General features: G+C 47.9%; 1 protein-coding gene across 1 annotated transcript in view; it reads left to right on the forward strand.

The window, feature by feature from the left end:
* syndig1l (synapse differentiation inducing 1-like) overlaps nt 1-18121 on the forward strand; it is a 128695-nt gene extending 110574 nt beyond the window's left edge. The window contains exon 4 of the mRNA XM_078406884.1: nt 15310-18121. Coding sequence (XP_078263010.1) covers nt 15310-15468 — 159 coding nt within the window. The 3' untranslated portion in view covers nt 15469-18121. The remainder of the gene's footprint in view (nt 1-15309) is intronic.
* Nucleotides 18122-18459: the final 338 nt, after the last annotated feature.

Below are 18459 nucleotides of genomic sequence, written 5' to 3' on the forward strand. Positions count from 1 at the left end.
CTTCCTTTGTCCCACCCCCGACATCAGTCTGAAGAAGGGTCTCGACCCGAAACGTCACCCATTCCTTCTCTCCTGAGATGCTGCCTGACCTGCTGAGTTACTCCGGCATTTTGTGAATAAATCGATTTGTACCAGCATCTGCAGTTATTTTCTTATACTACTGTTTTATTGCCATATGTCCCAGACAGAACAATGACATTTTTACTTGCGGCAGCACAAGAAAACTCCGGGCTGTACAGTGTTACCAACGGAAGGTGCCGTGCAGGCAGCGCTGTCGAGTTGCTGAGAAATCGCGCGCGTTGTGATGCCGATAATCCGCTGGGTAGACTTGCCCTATGGACGATCCTTGATCGGACTTTGCTGGCTTTACCTTACACAAAACGTTATGCGTTTATCATGTATCCCTACGCCGTAAATGGCTCGATTGTAATCTTGTATTGTCTTTCCGCTGACTGGTTAGCGTGCAACAAAAGCTTTTCACTGTACCTCGGTACACGTGACAATAACCTAAACTGAACATCGATGCTGTAGACCCCTGGGGAGATGTTGTCAAGCTGGAAAGGGTGCAGAGAAGATTCCATTCCTTCTCTCCCGAGATGCTGCCTGACCTGCTGAGTTACTCCAGCATTTTGTGAATAAATACCTTCGATTTGTACCAGCATCTGCAGTTATCTTCTTATTTTACAAGGATGTTGCCAGGACTTGAGGGACTGAGCTGTGGGGAGAGGTTAAGGAGGGCAGGGCTTGAAGCACAGGAGGATAAGGGATGATCTTATAAAGGTGGACAAAATCATGAGAGGAATAGATTGGGTAGATGCACAGAGTCCTATGCCCAGAGTAGGGGAATCAAAAACCAGAGGACTTAGGTTTAAGGTGAGGGGGGAAAGTTGTAATAAGAACCTGAGGGGTAACTTTCTCACACAAAGGGAGGTGGGTGTATGGAATGAGCTGCCGGTTCAGAAACATTTGCACAGGTGCATGGATAGGACAGGTTTAGAGGGAAATGGGCCAAACGCAGGCAGGTGGGACTAGTGCAGATGGGGCATGTCGGCCGGTGTGGACAAGTTGGGCCGAAGGGCCTGCTCCCACGCTCAATGACATTCTCCAAGGACTTTGCGATGCTTTTTCAAGCAGGTACAAATTGCTCTCAGAAGCGACTTTGTCAGGGGTGTGACTTTGCCCAAAGTCTCTATCTGGCAATATCAGCGGAACAGCCTGCATTCATTATTGTTGTGAAGAGTCGAGGTCTGCCAGCTTCTTTCAGGGAGTGGGACTGTTCCTCTGTGGAAGCTCTGCTCTTCCATCCTCTTTCCATCACCGGCATTGTTGTGCAAGTACACAAAAACACTTCACAGTTTTTTTCCCACCCGGTTCGGGTGACCTACTTCCTAAACTTCTTGAAGCTCTTCAGCATTGATTCAGTCCTGATTCTTGTTCTCGGACGGAAAGGATAAACTAAAATAGTTTCTCCAAGATGATTGCGAATCATAGAACACAGAACAGCACAGGGCAAGGACAGGCCCTTCGGCCCACAATACCCGTGGTGAACCATGGTGCCAAGACAAACGGGCGGCACGGTGGCGCAGCGGTAGAGTTGCTGCCTTACAGCGAATGCAGCGCCGGAAATTCAGGTTCGATCCTGACTACGGGCGCCGTCTGTACGGAGTTTGTACGTTCTCCCCGTGACCTGCGTGGGTTTTTGTCCGAGATCTTCGGTTTCCTCCCACACTCCAAAGACGTGCAGGTATGTAGGTTAATTGACTGGGCAAATGTAAAAATTGTCCCTAGTGGGTATAGGATAGTGTTAATGTGCGGGGATCGCTGGGCGGCGCGGACCCGGTGGGCTGAAGGGCCTGTTTCCGCGCTGTATCTCTAAATCTAAAAATCTAAAATCTGCCTACATATAATCTATATTCCTCTATTCGCCACATATCCATCTGCCCGACCAAAAATCTCTTCAATGCCACCTTTGTATCTGCTTCAACCACCACCCCCAGTAGTTTGTTCCAGGCACTCACCTGTAGGGCTAAGTGTTCCGCACCCCCCCACCCAACCCCCCCCCCCCCCCACCACCCCCCCCCCCCCCCCCCCCCCCCACCTCCCCCACCCCTTGAATGGCAACATTTTTCAAAAACTCAAAAACAAAAAATACAAAAAATCCTTCTATTAGATAATTAATGCCTCTGTCCTCTGGTCGTCGGCCTCTTCAATGAGAAATGGTCTTATCCTATTCACCATCACTCGACCCCTCCTAAATTTACACACCTTAATTCAATGTCCTTTCAGTCTCCTGTGACTGGATGTTGATTGCAGCCTTTTGGAATCTCCCTCCTCACAGCATCACTCTCCATTCCCAGCAATGCCCTTGTAATTCTCCTCAGCCCCCTCTCATAGAACAAAATAGATGCAGAAGCAGGCCATTCGGCCCATCGAGCCAGCACCGCTCTCCTGCCACGTTGCATCCTTCCTGGAGCTGGGGTGACCAGAATGGGCGGCATGGCGGCGCAGCGGTAGACCGACTGCCTCACAGCGCCAGAGACCCCGGGTTCGATCCTGACTACGGGTGCTGTCCGTACGGAGTTTGTACGTTCCCCCCGTGACCTGCGTGGGTTTTCTCCGGGTGCTCCGGTTGCCTCCCCCACTCCAAAGACGTACAGGTGTCTAGGTTAATTGGCTTGGCGTAAATGTAAAATGGTCGCTAGTGTGTGTGTGTAGGGTGGTGTTGGTGTGCAGGGATCGCTGGTCGGCGCGGACTCGGTGGGCCGAAGGGCCTGTCTCCGTGCGGTATCTCTAAACTAAACTGAACTAAACTAAAGTGTACACCGTGTCCGTGCCTGGACTTCACTGGTGATTTTAATGCTCATTTTAAATCAGGTTTCATCCAATTCTTCCTACACCTTTCTCAATGCCACCTCGGACTGTATGTGTTGTCATTACCTTCCCAGCAGTTGGTATATTGCACTGGTTAAGCAGCATTGCTTCACTGAAGGCAAACACTTATCCGCATGATGAGTTGGTATATTCGGATCGCATTTCAAAAGTCATTTTGCATTTTTCTGATAGTTTCCCAATTCATGAACGCACACCAGGAATTCTGTGGCTCCAATCACTTAGAACATAGAAGAGGAGTACAACACAGGAACGGGCCCTTCGGCCAAGCACGGGAGGATGAGGGGGGGATCTTATAGAGGTGTACAAAATCATGAGAGGAAAAGATCAGGTAGACGCCTAGAGTCTCTTGCCCAGAGTAAAGTCATAGAGTCATAGAGTGATACAGTGTGGAAACAGGCCCTTCGACCTAACTTTCCTACACCGGCCAACATGTGACAATAGACAATAAACAATAGACAATAGGTGCAGGAGTAGGCCATTCAGCCCTTCGAGCCAGCACCGCCATTCAATGCGATCATGGCTGATCACTATCAATCAGTACCCCGTTCCTGCCTTCTCCCCATACCCCCTCACTCCGCTATCCTTAAGAGCTCTATCCAGCTCTCTCTTGAAAGCATCCAACGAACTGGCCTCCACTGCCTTCTGAGGCAGAGAATTCCACACCTTCACCACCCTCTGACTGAAAAAGTTCTTCCTCATCTCCGTTCTAAATGGCCTACCCCTTATTCTCAAACTGTGGCCCCTTGTTCTGGACTCCCCCAACATTGGGAACATGTTATCTGCCTCTAATGTGTCCAATCCCCTAATTATCTTATATGTTTCAATAAGATCCCCCCTCATCCTTCTAAATTCCAGTGTATACAAGCCCAATCGCTCCAGCCTTTCAACATACGACAGTCCCGTCATTCCGGGAATTAATCTAGTGAACCTACGCTGCACGCCCTCCATAGCAAGAATGTGTTCCTACACCGGCCAACATGTCCCATCTACACCAGTCCCACCTACCTGCTTTTGGCCCATATCCTTCCAAACCCATCCTGTCCATGTACCTGTCTAACTGTTTATTTAAATATTAGGGCCACCCCTGTCTCAACTACCCCTACTGGCAGCTTGTTCCGTACACCCACCACCTGTTGTGTGAATGGTAGGGGAATCAAGAACCAGAAGACATATATTTAAGGTGAAGGGGGGGAAATATTTAATAAGAACCTGAGGGGTGACTGTTACACACAAAGGGTGGTGGGTGTATGGAACGAGCTGCCGGAGGAGGTTGTTGAGGCAGTCACTATTGCACTGTTTAAGAAACATTTGGACGGGTACATGTTCACAGAAGGCAGTGGAGGTCAATTCACTGGATGTTTTAATAATAATATATACCTTTATTCGTCCCACACTGGGGAAATATACAAGAGAGAGTGAGGTTAAGCTTTTGGGGCTAACGGAATCAAGGGAAATGGGGAAAAAGCAGGAACGGGGTAGTGATTTTGGATGATCAGCCATGATCATATTGAATGGCGGTGCTGGCTCGAAGGGCTGAATGGCCTACTCCTGCACCTATTTTCTATGTTTCTGTGTTTCTATATGGATAGGACAGGTTTAGAGGGGTACTAGACCAAGTGAACCCGTTGGGCCCAAACTTCTCCTGCATTGGTGCAGCACCCTCTCCTCCCCCCCTCCCTACTCCCTGTTCCCTCCCCTCCCCTCTCCCTCCCTCCTCCCTCCCCTCCCTCCCTCCCTCCTCCAACCTCCCTTCCCCTCCCCTCCCCCACAACTCCAACCCCCTCAGCCCCCCTTATCGTTCCACCTCCCTCCCTCCCCCCCTCCCTCCCTCCCCAGGAGATAGATTTAAACTTTAAAATGTGATTAACTTAAAATATAACACCGATTTCATTGAAACTTCTTCCATTAGCACCAAAGGGACGACGGTGAGTAAGGTGGGCCTAAAATCGTCGCGCTATCGTGCACCGTTTTGGCTGTAGTTCAGGAACAAACAAACAAACAAACAAACGGGAGTTTTAGTACATAGATGGGCCAAGTGCAGGCAGGAAGGACAAGTGTAGATGGGACATGTTGGTGGGTGTGGGCAAGTTGGGCAGAAGGGCCTGTTTCCACACGGTATGACTGTGTGACTCAATGACTCCATAGCAGTTCCTATCTCCACCAAAGCTGCTCCCTCGAACGTTTGGATGGGCTGTGATGTGCCAGTAATATCATTCGTGACTGGATGCCGAAAACTCATTAGGTGGATAACTCGCTTCGTTCACAACAGATGTGGCTGGGCAAAGTCTGCCCCAGTGAGACTCTTCAATCTTCAGCAACGTAGGCAGGTAATTAAAACAAAATCTTACACCAAGGCATGTGTTTCAAGGGAGTTAAACTAATGGAAAATTACAATAATATTTGCATCCAGCAGCCAGAGTCTTGAGGCGTTGAGGAATACTTTGATTTTTCTCCACGATGTCTGGAGACCGCCGTTTTCCCGTGGACTAATAGTTTCTTCTTTCAAGGTCTCTCTTCAAGTGCCACGTTGTTGGCCAAACAGAACTAATATGTTTTGAGATGAACCGTTCCCATCGGTTCAACCTGTGAACAGTGAGAGGCCGGGATAGAGTGGATGTGAAGAGGACGTCTCCACTCGTTGGAGAGTCGGGGACCAGAGGCCACAGCCTCAGAATCAAAGGACGTTCCTGTAGAAATGAGATGAGGAGGAATTTCTTTAGTCAGAGGGTGGTGAATCTGTGGGATCCATTGCCACCGACGGCTGTGGAGGCCAAGTCAATGGATATTTCTAAGACGGAGATTGACAGATTCTCGATTAGCAAGGGCGTCAGGGATTATGGGGTGAACACAGGTGAATGGGGTGCGGAATTTAGTGCGCTGAATTTATGTCTCTCCTGCATCAAGTACCTATGTTGATACAGGAGTTTGTTTCAGACTATGTTTCAGTCTGAAGAAGGGTCTCGACCCGAAACTCCTTCTGCAGTTGCACAGGGCCCTAGTGAGACCGCACCTGGAGTACAGTGTGCAGTTTTGGTCTCCAAATTTGAGGAAGGATATTCTTGCTATTGAGGGCGTGCAGCGTAAATTTACTAGGTTAATTCCCGGAATGGCGGGACTATCATATGTTGAAAGACTGGAGCGACTAGGCTTGTATACACTGGAATTTAGAAGGATGAGAGGAGATCTTATCGAAGCGTATAAGATTATTAAGGGATTGGACACGTTAGAGGCAGGAAACATGTTCTCAATGTTGGGGGAGTCCAGAACAAGGGGCCACAGTTTAAGAATAAGGGGTAGGCCATTTAGAACGGAGATGAGGAAAAACTTTTTCAGTCAGAGAGTTGTGAATCTGTGGAATTCTCTGCCTCAGAAGGCAGTGGAGGCCAATTCTCTGAATGCATTCAAGAGAGAGCTGGATAGAGCTCTTAAGGATAGCGGAGTCAGGGGGTATGGGGAGAAGGCAGGAACAAGGTACTGATTGAGAATGATCAGCCATGATCACATTGAATGGTGGTGCTGGCTCGAAGGGCCGAATGGCCTCCTCCTGCACCTATTGTTTATTGTCTATTGTCTATTGAAACGTCACCCACTCCTTCTCTCCAGAGATGCTGCCGGTCCCGCTGAGCTACTCCAGCTTTTTGTGTCTATCTTCGGTTTAAACCAGCACCTGCAGTTCCTGCCTACACCTATGTTTTACTGTTCTGCTACTGTGAACCAACTCCGCTATTAGGATGTAATAACCAAGAACTGCCGATGCTGGTTTATACCAAAGAAAGAAAACAAAATGCTGGACTTAACTCAACGGGTCAGGCAGCATCTCAGGAGAGCATGAATCGGTGATGATTCGGATAGGTAGCGCCAAGCTCTGAAGAAGGGTCCCGTCACGCAACGTCACCTATCCATGTTCTCCAGAGATGCTGCCTGGGCCGCTAAGGCATTGTGTCTTTCTTTCCTGCAAATAAAATACTTTGCAGGATAGCTTTATGTGGAGCTCCGAGTTAGCCTGTCCCGAAACGGGGGGTCAAAGTTTACGAATAAGGGGTAGGCCATTTTGAACTGAGTTGAGGAGGAAAAGCTTTTTCACCCAGAGAGTTGTGCATCTGTGGAATTCTCTGTCACAGAAGACAGCGGAGGACAATTCACTGGATGTTTTCAAGAGAGAGTTAGATTTAGCCATTCGGGCTTAAGGAATCAAGGGATATGGAGAAAAAGCAGGAACGGATTTCAGATGATCAGCCGTGTTCTTATTGAATGGCGGTGCTGGCTCGAAGGGCCGAATCGCCTACTTTTCGATGCTTTGATGTTTCGGCCACTGTCTTCCAACTCGAGAATATTATTGAGTTTGCGAGACATCTCCATGGTGGATGTGAAAGAATCAACATCTTTTTGTTATTCCAAGCTGCAGGGGAAGCTTGTTTCTGCTGCAGGCCCCATTCCTTTTCCCCACTGCGTACATTTTGTAGTAGACCAACTCTGCTATGCACACATTTACTTTCTCTCTTTTCGTAGCTTTATGTTAATAATCATTTTGGGGGCATATTTAAGAATGTGCACAGCTGCGTCACAGTCAGAAGAGGCTTTCCCTTGCACTAAACCTTATTCCCTTTACCCCATGTATCTGTACACTGCGGACGGCTCGATAGGAATCGTGTACAGTCTATCCGCTGACCGGATAGCACGCATTCATAGCAAGAGGATTTGAGTATAGGAGCAGGGAGGTTCTACTGCAGTTGTACAGAGCATTGGTGAGACCACACCTGGAGTATTGTGTGCAGTTTTGGTCTCCTAATCTGAGGAAAACATTCTAGCCTTAGAGGGAGTACAGAGAATGTTCACCAGATTGATCCCTGGGATGGCAGGACTTTCATATGAAGAAAGACTGGATAGACTGGGCTTATACTCGCTGGAATTTAGAAGACTGAGGGGGATCTTATAGAAACATATAAAATTCTTAAGGGGTTGGAGAGGCTAGATGCGGGAAGATTGTTCCCGATGTTGGGGAAGTCCAGAACAAGGGGTCACAGCTTACGGATAAGGGGGAAGTCTTTTAGGACCGGGATGAGAAAACATTTCTTCACACAAAGAGTGGTGAGTCTGTGGAATTCTCAGCCACAGAAGGTAGTTGAGGCCAGTTCATTGGCTATATTTAAGAGGGAGTTAGATGTGGCCCTTGTGGCTAAAGGGATCAGGGGGTATGGAGAGAAGGCAGGTACAGGTTACTGAGCTGGATGATCAGCCATGATCATATTGAATGGCGGTGCAGGCTCGAAGGGTCGAATGGCCTACTCCTGCACCTATTTTCTACGTTTTCTATGTCTATGCAACAAAAAAAGCTTTTCACTGTACCTCGGTACACGTGACAATAAACTTAACTAAACTCTCCCTATATCCTGTGTAAAATGGACCTACCTTATTTACGATGGGGAGAATAAACAGACAGGACCCTACTCTGCCAATTTTTGCTGGCAGGCATGGAATCCCCATGGAGTCCACCACGTTAGAGGGCGGTGAATCTGTGAAATTCTTTGCCACAGAAGGCTGTGGAGGCCAAGTCAGTGGATATTTCTTGATAGATAGATTCTTGATTAGTGCAGGTGTCAGAGGTTATGGGGAGAGGGCAGGAGAATGGGGTTAGGAGGGGAGAGATAGATCAGCCATGATTGAATGGCAGAGTAGACTTGATGGGCCAAATGGCCTAATTCTACTCCTATTCCTTATGACCTTAGAAGACTTCCTCTGCGGGCATGGTGCTGATTTACTTTCCTCCTTGATTCCAGTTACATTTTTAAACTTCAATCCTTATCGGCAATTGTGCACCTTGAGTTTGAGGTTGAGTTTAGTTTATTGTCACGTGTACTACGGGTACAGTGTAAGCTTTTGTTGCGTGCTAACCAGTCAGCGGAAAAACTACCCATGATTGCAATCGAGCCATTAACATTTACATTCAGTTTAGTTCAGTTTAGTTCAGAGATACAGTTCAGCTCAGTTCAGTTTAGCTTATTGTCACGTGTACCGGTGTACAGTGTAAAGCGTTTTGTTGCGTGCTTAACGGTCAGCGGAAAGACTATACCTGATTACAATAGAGCCATTTACAGAATGCGTCCTGGGGGCTGAGTTGGATTCATGAGGGGGTGGGCTCGGAGGGGAGGATGCCCCTCAAACTGCAGAGCATCCTGGACAATACAGCTCACCCCCTCCACGACACACTGGTCAACCTGAGGAGTACCTTCAGCAGCAGACTGGTCCCACCAAGATGTAGTACAGAATGCCACAAAAGATCCTTCTTCCCTGTGGCTATCAAACTGTACAACTCCTCCCCCTCTTGTCATGAGGTAGACTGGCTCCCCCTCCTCCCTGCCCCTCCCCCTGCCCCTCCCCCGGCCCCTCCCCCTGCCCCTCCCCCCTGCCCCTCCCCCTCCCCCCACCACCTTTGCACATCTCAAATCCTGGACTTTTCCACTCAATAATTTAATCTCACGTTTGTGCAATATTACATATGTGCTGTGCAATATCTGCTCACTTAAATTTCATTATTATTTCATTATTATTATTATTACAATGCACATGACACTTTCAATGCCTTGTATCTTTTGACCGGTGGCAGACCAATTTCCCTCTGGGATAAATACAATGGCATCGTATCGTGATAAAGGGAATATATCGTGAATAATGTTTAGTGCACGTAAAATCCAATCAAGGATAGAGATGGTCCGAGAGCTTTTTCAATGAGGTGGAATGGAGTTCAGGACTGCTCTCTAGTTGTAGGTAAAATGATTCCGTTGCCTGATAACAGCACCTTGGCTAGCGCTGGTGTTCTGACAGACTGCAGTGTCTGCATTCATAGGATGTGGACTTCATCGGCTGAGCCAGCATTTAATTGCCCAGGAAAGACACCGACCAAGTGCTGGAGTAACTCAGTGGGTCGGGCAATAATGTCAGGCAATTATGGGGAGAGGGCAGGAACGGGGTACTGATTGTGAATGATCAGCCATGATACACTGGAATTTAGAAGGATGAGAGGAGATCTTATCGAAACATATAAGATTATTAAGGGGTTGGACAAGTTAGAGGCAGGAAACATGTTCCCAATGTTGGGGGAGTCCAGAACAAGGGGCCACAGTTTAAGAATAAGGGGTAGGCCATTTAGAACTGAGATGAGGAAAAACTTTTTCAGTCAGAGAGTTGTGAATCTGTGGAATTCTCTGCCTCAGAGGCAGTGGAGGCCAATTCTCTGAATGCATTCAAGAGAGAGCTAGATAGAGCTCTTAAGGATAGCGGAGTCAGGGGGTATGGGGAGAAGGCAGGAACGGGGTACTGATTGAGAATGATCAGCCATGACCACATTGAATGGCGGTGCTGGCTCGAAGGGCCGAATGACCTACTCCTGCACCTATTGTCTATTGTCTATTGCATCTGCAGAGAACATGGATAGGTGACATTTTGGGTCGGGACCCTTTAATTGCCCAAATACACTCACACAACACAGCGTCTTTAAACAAGCCTACTTCTTTTATTCAGCCATTCACCGCACTGAACACCTACTGTTGGTGCTACATTTGATGGCATGACTACATTGCCTGACTACTTTACAGAACTACATACAAGTGCAATGCTGGAGTAACTCAGCGGGACAGGCAGCGTCTCTGGAAAGAAGGAACGGGTGACGTTTCGGGTCGAGACCCTTCTTCAGACTGAGAGTCAGGGGAGAGGGAGACATAGCGATATGGAAGGGTAAGGTGTGAAAACACAGATCAAAGGGGACCCCGGTGGTCTAGGAAATGTAGAATGGTTCATTGTTGGCTGAAGGGAAGGTGACAATGCATACAATCAGTAGTTGGAGAACGAGGATGTGGGAGAGGAACGACAGAGAGAGAGGGAAATGAAGGGTTGCTTGAAGTTAGAGAAATCGTTAGGTTATAACCTGCCGAAGCGAAATACCAGGTTGTGTTCCTCCAGCATTTTGTGTCGTCTGTCCCGCTGAGTTACTCCAGAATTTAGTGTCTGTGTGCAGGAAGGAACTGCAGATGCTGGTTTAAACCGAAGACAGACACAAAATGCTGGAGTAACTCAGCGGGTCAAACAACTTCTCCGGAGAAAAGGAATAGGCGATGTATCGGGTCGGGACTCTTCTTCTGACTGAGAGTCGGGGGGAGAGGGAAACGAGAGATATAGACGGGTGATACAGAGAGGAATAGAACAAATGAATGGAAGATATGCAATAAAGGTAACGATGGCAAAGGAAGCGGTCCATTGTTAGCTGTGTGCTAGGTGAAAACCAGTTACAGGCAATGGGACTCAACAAGACGGCTGTGAAGGGTTGGTCGGCTGAGGTGAAGGTGACAAGGAGGCGTACAATTTAGTAAAATTAATCAGGAGGACAGTGAAACTAGTCAGGGAACTAAGGTCAAGTCAAGTCAAGTCAAGTCAATTTTATTTGTATAGCACATTTAAAAACAACCCACGTTGACCAAAGTGACATTTTGAGCACCGCTAGTTGAAGATGTCACATGGCTGTTTATTAACCGCACAACGAGGAAGAGTATTGAATAGCACTTCGAGCAGCAGGACTCCCCATACAACACAGGAATCCATTTCATTCGCTGGACTCTCTTTATTTGTACAAACCGGGTAATTGTTTATTTGGCCCAAGAAGGGGGTTTGGAGTCAACTGCAATATATTACAATATGCAATGTGCTGATACCACAATTATCGTGATCATTGTTAGACACAGTTACACTTTGTGGCAGATGGCATGAAATCCATTAACAATCTGAATCAATTACACTGTAATGGACCTGGCTGTTATTGTAGCAGAGTAAATGAACCTGCTTAGGTAAAGTTTAGCTGCAAGAATTTTAATTTCTTCTCAAGCTTCTCCATCATGTTTCTATACTGCTGCCGACAGATTGCATGCGCTGGCTGTTTTACGGGGGGGGTGGGGGAGATTGAGGCTGCAACAAAACGGCTCCAGTCAAACCCACCAATAGTGTCTTGGTTGATCGTGACAAAGGCAACCTTCCCTCGATTTTACTCAACTTGTCCGAAAACATTAACCTGGTTGATATCTCTAGCTTCCCAGGTAATCCTTGCACCCTCTCTCTCCGTCCCTCCCCCATCCATCCTTGTTCTCCACCTGGTCTCACTGTCCTCCTGATCACATGCCTCGTTGTCACCTCCCCCCTGAGCTAACAATGAACCGTTCTACATTTCCTTCAACACCGTCCCCTTTGATCTGTGTTTTCACACCTTACCCTTCCTTATCTCCAGTCTCCCTCTCCCCTGACTCTCAGTCTGAAGAAGGGTCTCGACCCACAAATGTCACCCACTCATAAGGTCATAAGTCATAAGTGATAGGAACAGAATTAGGCCATTCCGCCCATCAAGTCTATTCTGCCATTCAATCATGGCTGATCTATCTATCCCTTCTAACCCCATTCTCCTGCCTTCTCCCCATAACCCCCTGACAATCGTATTAATCAAGAATCTATCTATCTTGTCCCTTCCCCACCCTAGTCGTCCTGCTAGTTTCACTGTCTGTATCCACTCCTTATCACCTTCTCCACAGCCAACAATGGACCATTGTGGGCTCCACCTTGATCATCGTTGCTGGCTTTGATTTGTTCTGTTCATACCTTTCATTCATTTGTTATTTGTACTTTTTCATAACTCTGATTTCCCTCTCCCCTCACTCTCACTCTGAGGGAGGGTCTCGACCCGAAACGTCGCCCATTCCTTTTCTCCGGAGATGCTGCCTGCCCCACTGAGTTACTCCAGCATTTTGAACTGAATTCTCTGCCTCCACTGCCTCCTGAGGCAGAGAATTCCACAGATTCACAACTCTCTGACTGAAAAGGTTTTTCCTCATCTCAGTTCTAAATGGCCTACCCCTTATTCTTTCCTGTAAACATGGCGCCCAGATCTGAACACAATATTCTAAATGTGGCCTCACCAACGTTTTATACAACTGCAACATGACCACCCAACTTCTGTACTCAATACTCTGACTGATGAAGGCCAAAGTGCTGAAAGCCTTTTTGACCACCCTATCTACCTGTGGCGCCACTTTCATAAGCTCATGAAGTCATAAGGAATAGGTGTAGAATTAGGCCATTCAGCCCACCAAGTCTACTCTGCCATTTAATCATGGTTGATCTATCTCTCCCTCCTCACCCCATTCTCCTGCCTTCTCCCCCTAACCTCCGACACCTGTACTTTCAAGGAACTGTGTACCTGCACCCCTAGAAACCTGTGCTCTATATCACTCCTGAGAGCCCAATACTTGGGCAGCACAGTGGTGTAGAGGTAGAGTATTGCCATACAGCGTCAGAGACCTGGGTTCGATCCTGACTACAGGTGCTGTCTGAACGGAGTTTGCACGTCCTCTTTCTCTGAGATCTTTGGTTTCCTCCCACACTCCAAAGACGCGCAGGTTTGCAGGCTGGGTGTAAATGTTAAATTGTCCCGAGTGTGAACAGGAATAGTGTTGATATGCGGGGATCGCTGGTCGGCGCGGACACGGTGGGCCGAAGGGCCTGTTTCCGTGCTGTATCCCGAAATTAAACTAAACTAGTAGTTCAGAGACTCCACGTGAATAGACGAGGGGGAGGGAGAGAGGGAGAGAGAGAGGGAGAGAGAGAGGGAGAGAGAGAGAGAGAGAGAGAGAGAGATGTGTTTTGAAGAGTTCGTCCCTGTGATTTCACTTGGTGAGAATGCTGAAAGATAACTAAATGTGCTTTATGTCTGTTTTTATGATATTCTTTTAAGATTTAATGACCTCTGTATCGATGTACTTTTAAGCGTTTAGGTACGTTTGCCCAAAACTCTTGAATTCTACAACAGAGCCAGGGGTTTTACAGTGAAATCAATGAGAAACACTCTGTGAGCTTGTGAGTTTTCACTTAACGCAACATTTTCCCGGAATGTCACGCCTCGTAAACCGAGGAGTAGCTGTCGTTAATGGTTCAGATGTTTATTGCGCGTGGACAGGTGCCCACCCTGGGCAAGACTGCATTCACCCTGAACTAAACGTTGTAGACGCAGCCCAGCCCATCACACAAACCAACCTGAAGAAGGGTCTCGACCCGAAACGACACCCATTCCTTTTTATCCAGAGATGCTGCCTGTCCCGCTGAGTTACTCCAGCGATTTGTGTCTCCCTTCCATTGACTCCATTTACACTTCACGCTGCCTCGGCAAGGCCAGCAGCATAATCTAGGACGAGTCGCGCCCCGGCCACTCCCTCTTCTCCCCTCTCCCTTATCACGTATCATGGGGCGGCACAGTGGCGCAGCGGTAGAGTTGCTGCCTTTCAGCGCTTGCAGCGCCAGAAACCCGGGTTCGACCCTAACTATGGGTGCTGTCTGTAGAGTTTGTACGTTCCCTCCCACACTCCAAAGACCTACAGGTAAGTCAAGTCAAGTCAAATTTATTTGTCACATACACATACTCGATGTGCAGTGAAATGAAAGTGGCAATGCCTGCGGGTTGTGCACAAAAATAATTACAGTTACAGCATATAAATAAAGTTAATAAGTTACTAAACATAGCACAAAAAGTGTCGACAAAAATTTAGTCTCTGGGGTTATCAAAGTTGACAGTCCTGATGGCCTGTGGGAAGAAGCTCCGTCTCATCCTCTCCGTTTTCACAGCGTGACAGCGGAGGCGTTTGCCTGACCGTAGCATCTGGAACAGTCCGTTGCTGGGGTGGCAGGGGTCCCTCATGATCTTGCTTGCTCTGGATCTGCACCTCCTGATGTATAGGTCCTGCAGGGGGACGAGTGTAGTTCCCATGGTGCGTTCTGCCGAACGCACTATTCTCTGCAGGGCCATCCTGTCCTGGGCAGAGCTGTTCCCAAACCAGACTGTAATGTTGCCGGACAGGATGCTCTCTACAGCCCCAGAGTAGAAGCAATGGAGGATCCTCAGCGACACTCTGAATTTCCTCAGTTGTCTAAGGTGGTAAAGGCGCTGCTTAGCCTTACCCACCAGTGCGGCAATGTGCGTTGCCCACGTCAGATCCTCTGAGATGCGGACTCCCAAGTATTTGAAATTGCTCACCCTATCCACAATAGACCCATTTATCTCCAGTGGCGTGTAGGTCCTTGGATGTTTAGCCCTTCTGAAGTCCACAATCAGCTCCTTTGTTTTAGTGACAGGTATGTAGGTTAATTGATTGGTATGTGTAAATTGTCCCCAGTGCGTGTGGGATAGTGTTAGTGTGGGTATCACTCATCATGTATCTACACACTGTATGTGGCTCGATTGTAATCATTTATTATTTTTTCCGCTGATTGGCTAGCACGCGACCAAAGCTTTTCACTGCACCTCGGTACATGTGGTAATAGCAGACCAGTCTGAACATTGGGGCCTGTGTGTGTTTGGCATCGCCAGTAACAACGTGCTTTCTTCATTTGCAGACCAGCAAGGCCATTGCGAAAGGAGACTACCAGCGGGCCACCTCGGCATCGCGAAGGGCCCTCTTCCTGGCGGCCCTCTCCATCACCATCGGCACCGGCATTTACGTTGGGGTGATCGTGGCTCTCATTGCGTACCTGTCCAAGCCGGGCCACGTATAGTGCGGAACCGCCGACCGCTCAGCGTGACGGTCCTCGAGAGACACTTCTTCACCCGTTTGATTACCCAATCTCCACCGCCCCTGTCCATTGAAGTAAATTGTGTGTGTTATCCATTGTCTGGCCATTCTGGGAGTGCGGTACGGACGATGGGAGGTTTCCCCACGGGCTTGCTCTCACAACTCCGCGCGCGGGGGGGGGGGGGGAGCTTTAAGTGGACAGAAGGGGAGCCAGAGAGTCCACCGGCTTCACATTGACCCCTTGACTGGGAGCAGCCATGGGAGCCTCCCTGGCGGAGGAGGGACACTTGACCGTGGGAGAGAGACCTTTCCTCCCGGTTAATCCACCACTAGGGGGCGGTGATGCTGGTGTGTGATGGCCTCGCCTTGTCCCGCTCCACTGATAGCCTGAAGGGGGGAAAAGGGAGGAAGGGGAGATGCCTACATGGGAATACATTGTGGAGGATGTGGTGAGCTGGGGGTTACAACTCTGTACAAATATAATTAAACCGGTCCAGGGCAAGAGTGAGCAAGCCAATGATATGCAAATAGCCTGTTCGCTGTTGCTAAGCAAGCTTTGCCCTGGGTCACAGTCTCCCAGCAAGCCAATTGTGCCATAATTAGCTGCTCAATGTTAATGTAGCTGAGTCACAAAGGCTACCTCGTTTGATCAAGCCAGGTCCATTTTATTGAACGCTGTTCAAATTAAAAGGGCCCGCGTTCCCCCGTAAACCTACAATCAGCATGTTTTATTTCGGGAGAGTTAAGGACCTTCTGAAAATTAAATGTGACTTTTGTGATAAATTTGTTAAAAATTGATTTAATGTCCAACTAATATCACTTTCCCAGTCCAGATCAGTCCAGGTGTCAGATACGCAGATGTGACTAGCTAAAATACAACAACAAAAAGTGACCTTCTTGGTCCAACTACTGACGAATATTTTTTTTTAACCATTCACTTCCTACTTGGCATTTTCATTACGATAGACACAAAGTGTTGGATTAACTCGGCGGGTCAGGCAGCCTCTCTGGAGACAAGGAATGGGTGCCGTTTCGGGCCGAGCCCCTTTCATCAGACTGAGAGTCAGGGGAGAGGGAAACGAGAGATATAGACGGTGATATCAAGAGATAAAGAACAAATGATTGAAAGAAATGCAACAAAAAAAAATCAACAATGATCAAGGAAAGGTGGAGCCCACAATGGACCATTGTTGACTGTGGGTTAGGTGATAACGAGGTTATACAGACAGTGAAACTCAACAGGCCGACAGTGAAAGATCCTGGCATTTGCAATGAGCTGGTTCACGCTTGAATTAATGTGACTATCTCCCCTCCCCCTTACAATCATGCATGTTCTCTGATATGTGAAGGAAAGAACTGCAGATGCTGGTTTAAACCAAAGATAGACACAAAATGCTGGAGTAACTCAGCGGGACAGGCAGCATCTCTGGAGAGAAGGAACGGGTGACGTTTCAGGTCGAGTCGTTTTGGGTCTGAAGAAGGGTCTCGACCCGAAGCATCATCCTTTCCTTCTCTCCAGAGATGCAGCCTGCCCCGCTGAGTTACTCCAGCTTTGTGTGTCTATCTTACCTGAGTAACTGGCCCCTCCGAAATTAGAAGCTTCGTTTCATTTTAAGTTTTCCCCTAATTTTCTGGATTCAAGAAAGAGATGTTTGTCCAACAGGCTGATTATTGCCACCTATAATAGTTTGGTGATGGTTCAGCAAAATGCCAACAGGCAGAAGAAGCCAGGACACCGACAGGGAGTTTAGTTTAGAGATACAGCATGGAAACAGGCCCTTCGGCCCACCGAGTCCATGCCGACTATCGATCACCTGTTCATACTAGTTCTATGTTATCCAACTTTCTAGTTCTAGTGGGATAACATACTAGTTCTAGTTCTATGTTATCCCACTTTCACATGCCCTCCTTAAACACGAGGGGCAATTTACATAGGCACGGGTGGCGCAGCGGCAGAGTTGCTGCCTTACAGCGCCAGAGACCAGGGTTCGATCCCGACTATGGGTGCTCGTGTGTACGGAGTTTGTGCGTTCTCCCCGTGACCTGCGTGGGTTTTCTCCTGATGCTCCGGTCTCCTCCCACACCCAAAAGACATACAGGGTTATAGGTTAATTGGCTTTGGTAAAATTGTAAATTGTCCCAAGTGTGTGTCGGATGGTGTCAGTATGAGGGGACCGCTGGTCGGAGCGCACTCGGTGGGCCGAAGGGCCTGTTTCCACGCTGTATCTCTAAACTAAACTAAACTAAACAAAACCAATAAGCCCACGTGGTTTCGGCACATGGGAGGAAACTGGTGCACCCGAAAGAAACCCATGTGATCACAGGAAGAACGTGCAAACTCCACACAAACAGCACCTGTGGTCAGGATGGAACCCAGGTCTCTGGTGCTGGGAGGCAGAAGCTTTACCAGCTGCCCAAAGACCAAGGACTGCCTTCCTTCCTTACCCTCCTGGGATAAATAAACTTCTATCGTATCGTATCGTAAATGTTTAAATGGGCTTGAAAGTCACATCCGTATTTAATTCCAACAACAAAATGCTGAGCAGAGACACATTGTACCCCTTGGTTCTGGCAAGTGATAAATGTATTTATTCACAAAATGCTGGAGTAACTCAGCAGGTCAGGCAGCATCTCGGGAGAGAAGGAATGGGTGACGTTTCGGGTCGAGACCCTTCTTCAGTCTGAAGAAGGGTCTCGACCCGAAACGTCACCCATTCCTTCTCTCCCGAGATGCTGCCTGACATGCTGAGTTACTCCAGCATTTTGTGAATAAATCGATTTGTACCAGCATCTGCAGTTATTTTCTTATACTAAGTGATAAATTTATCCCAACACAAGGAACTACAAGCCAGTGACAAGTTTAGTGCAAATGAAAAGCTTCTGTGATGGGACTACACAGAAATAATTTATTTACTGTTGTCTAAATTAGGAACTGGGATAATGTTGATAGCACACTTAACCAAATGGCAAATTC

This window comes from Rhinoraja longicauda, chromosome 10 (assembly GCF_053455715.1).
Source record: "Rhinoraja longicauda isolate Sanriku21f chromosome 10, sRhiLon1.1, whole genome shotgun sequence".
NCBI lineage: Eukaryota > Metazoa > Chordata > Chondrichthyes > Rajiformes > Arhynchobatidae > Rhinoraja > Rhinoraja longicauda.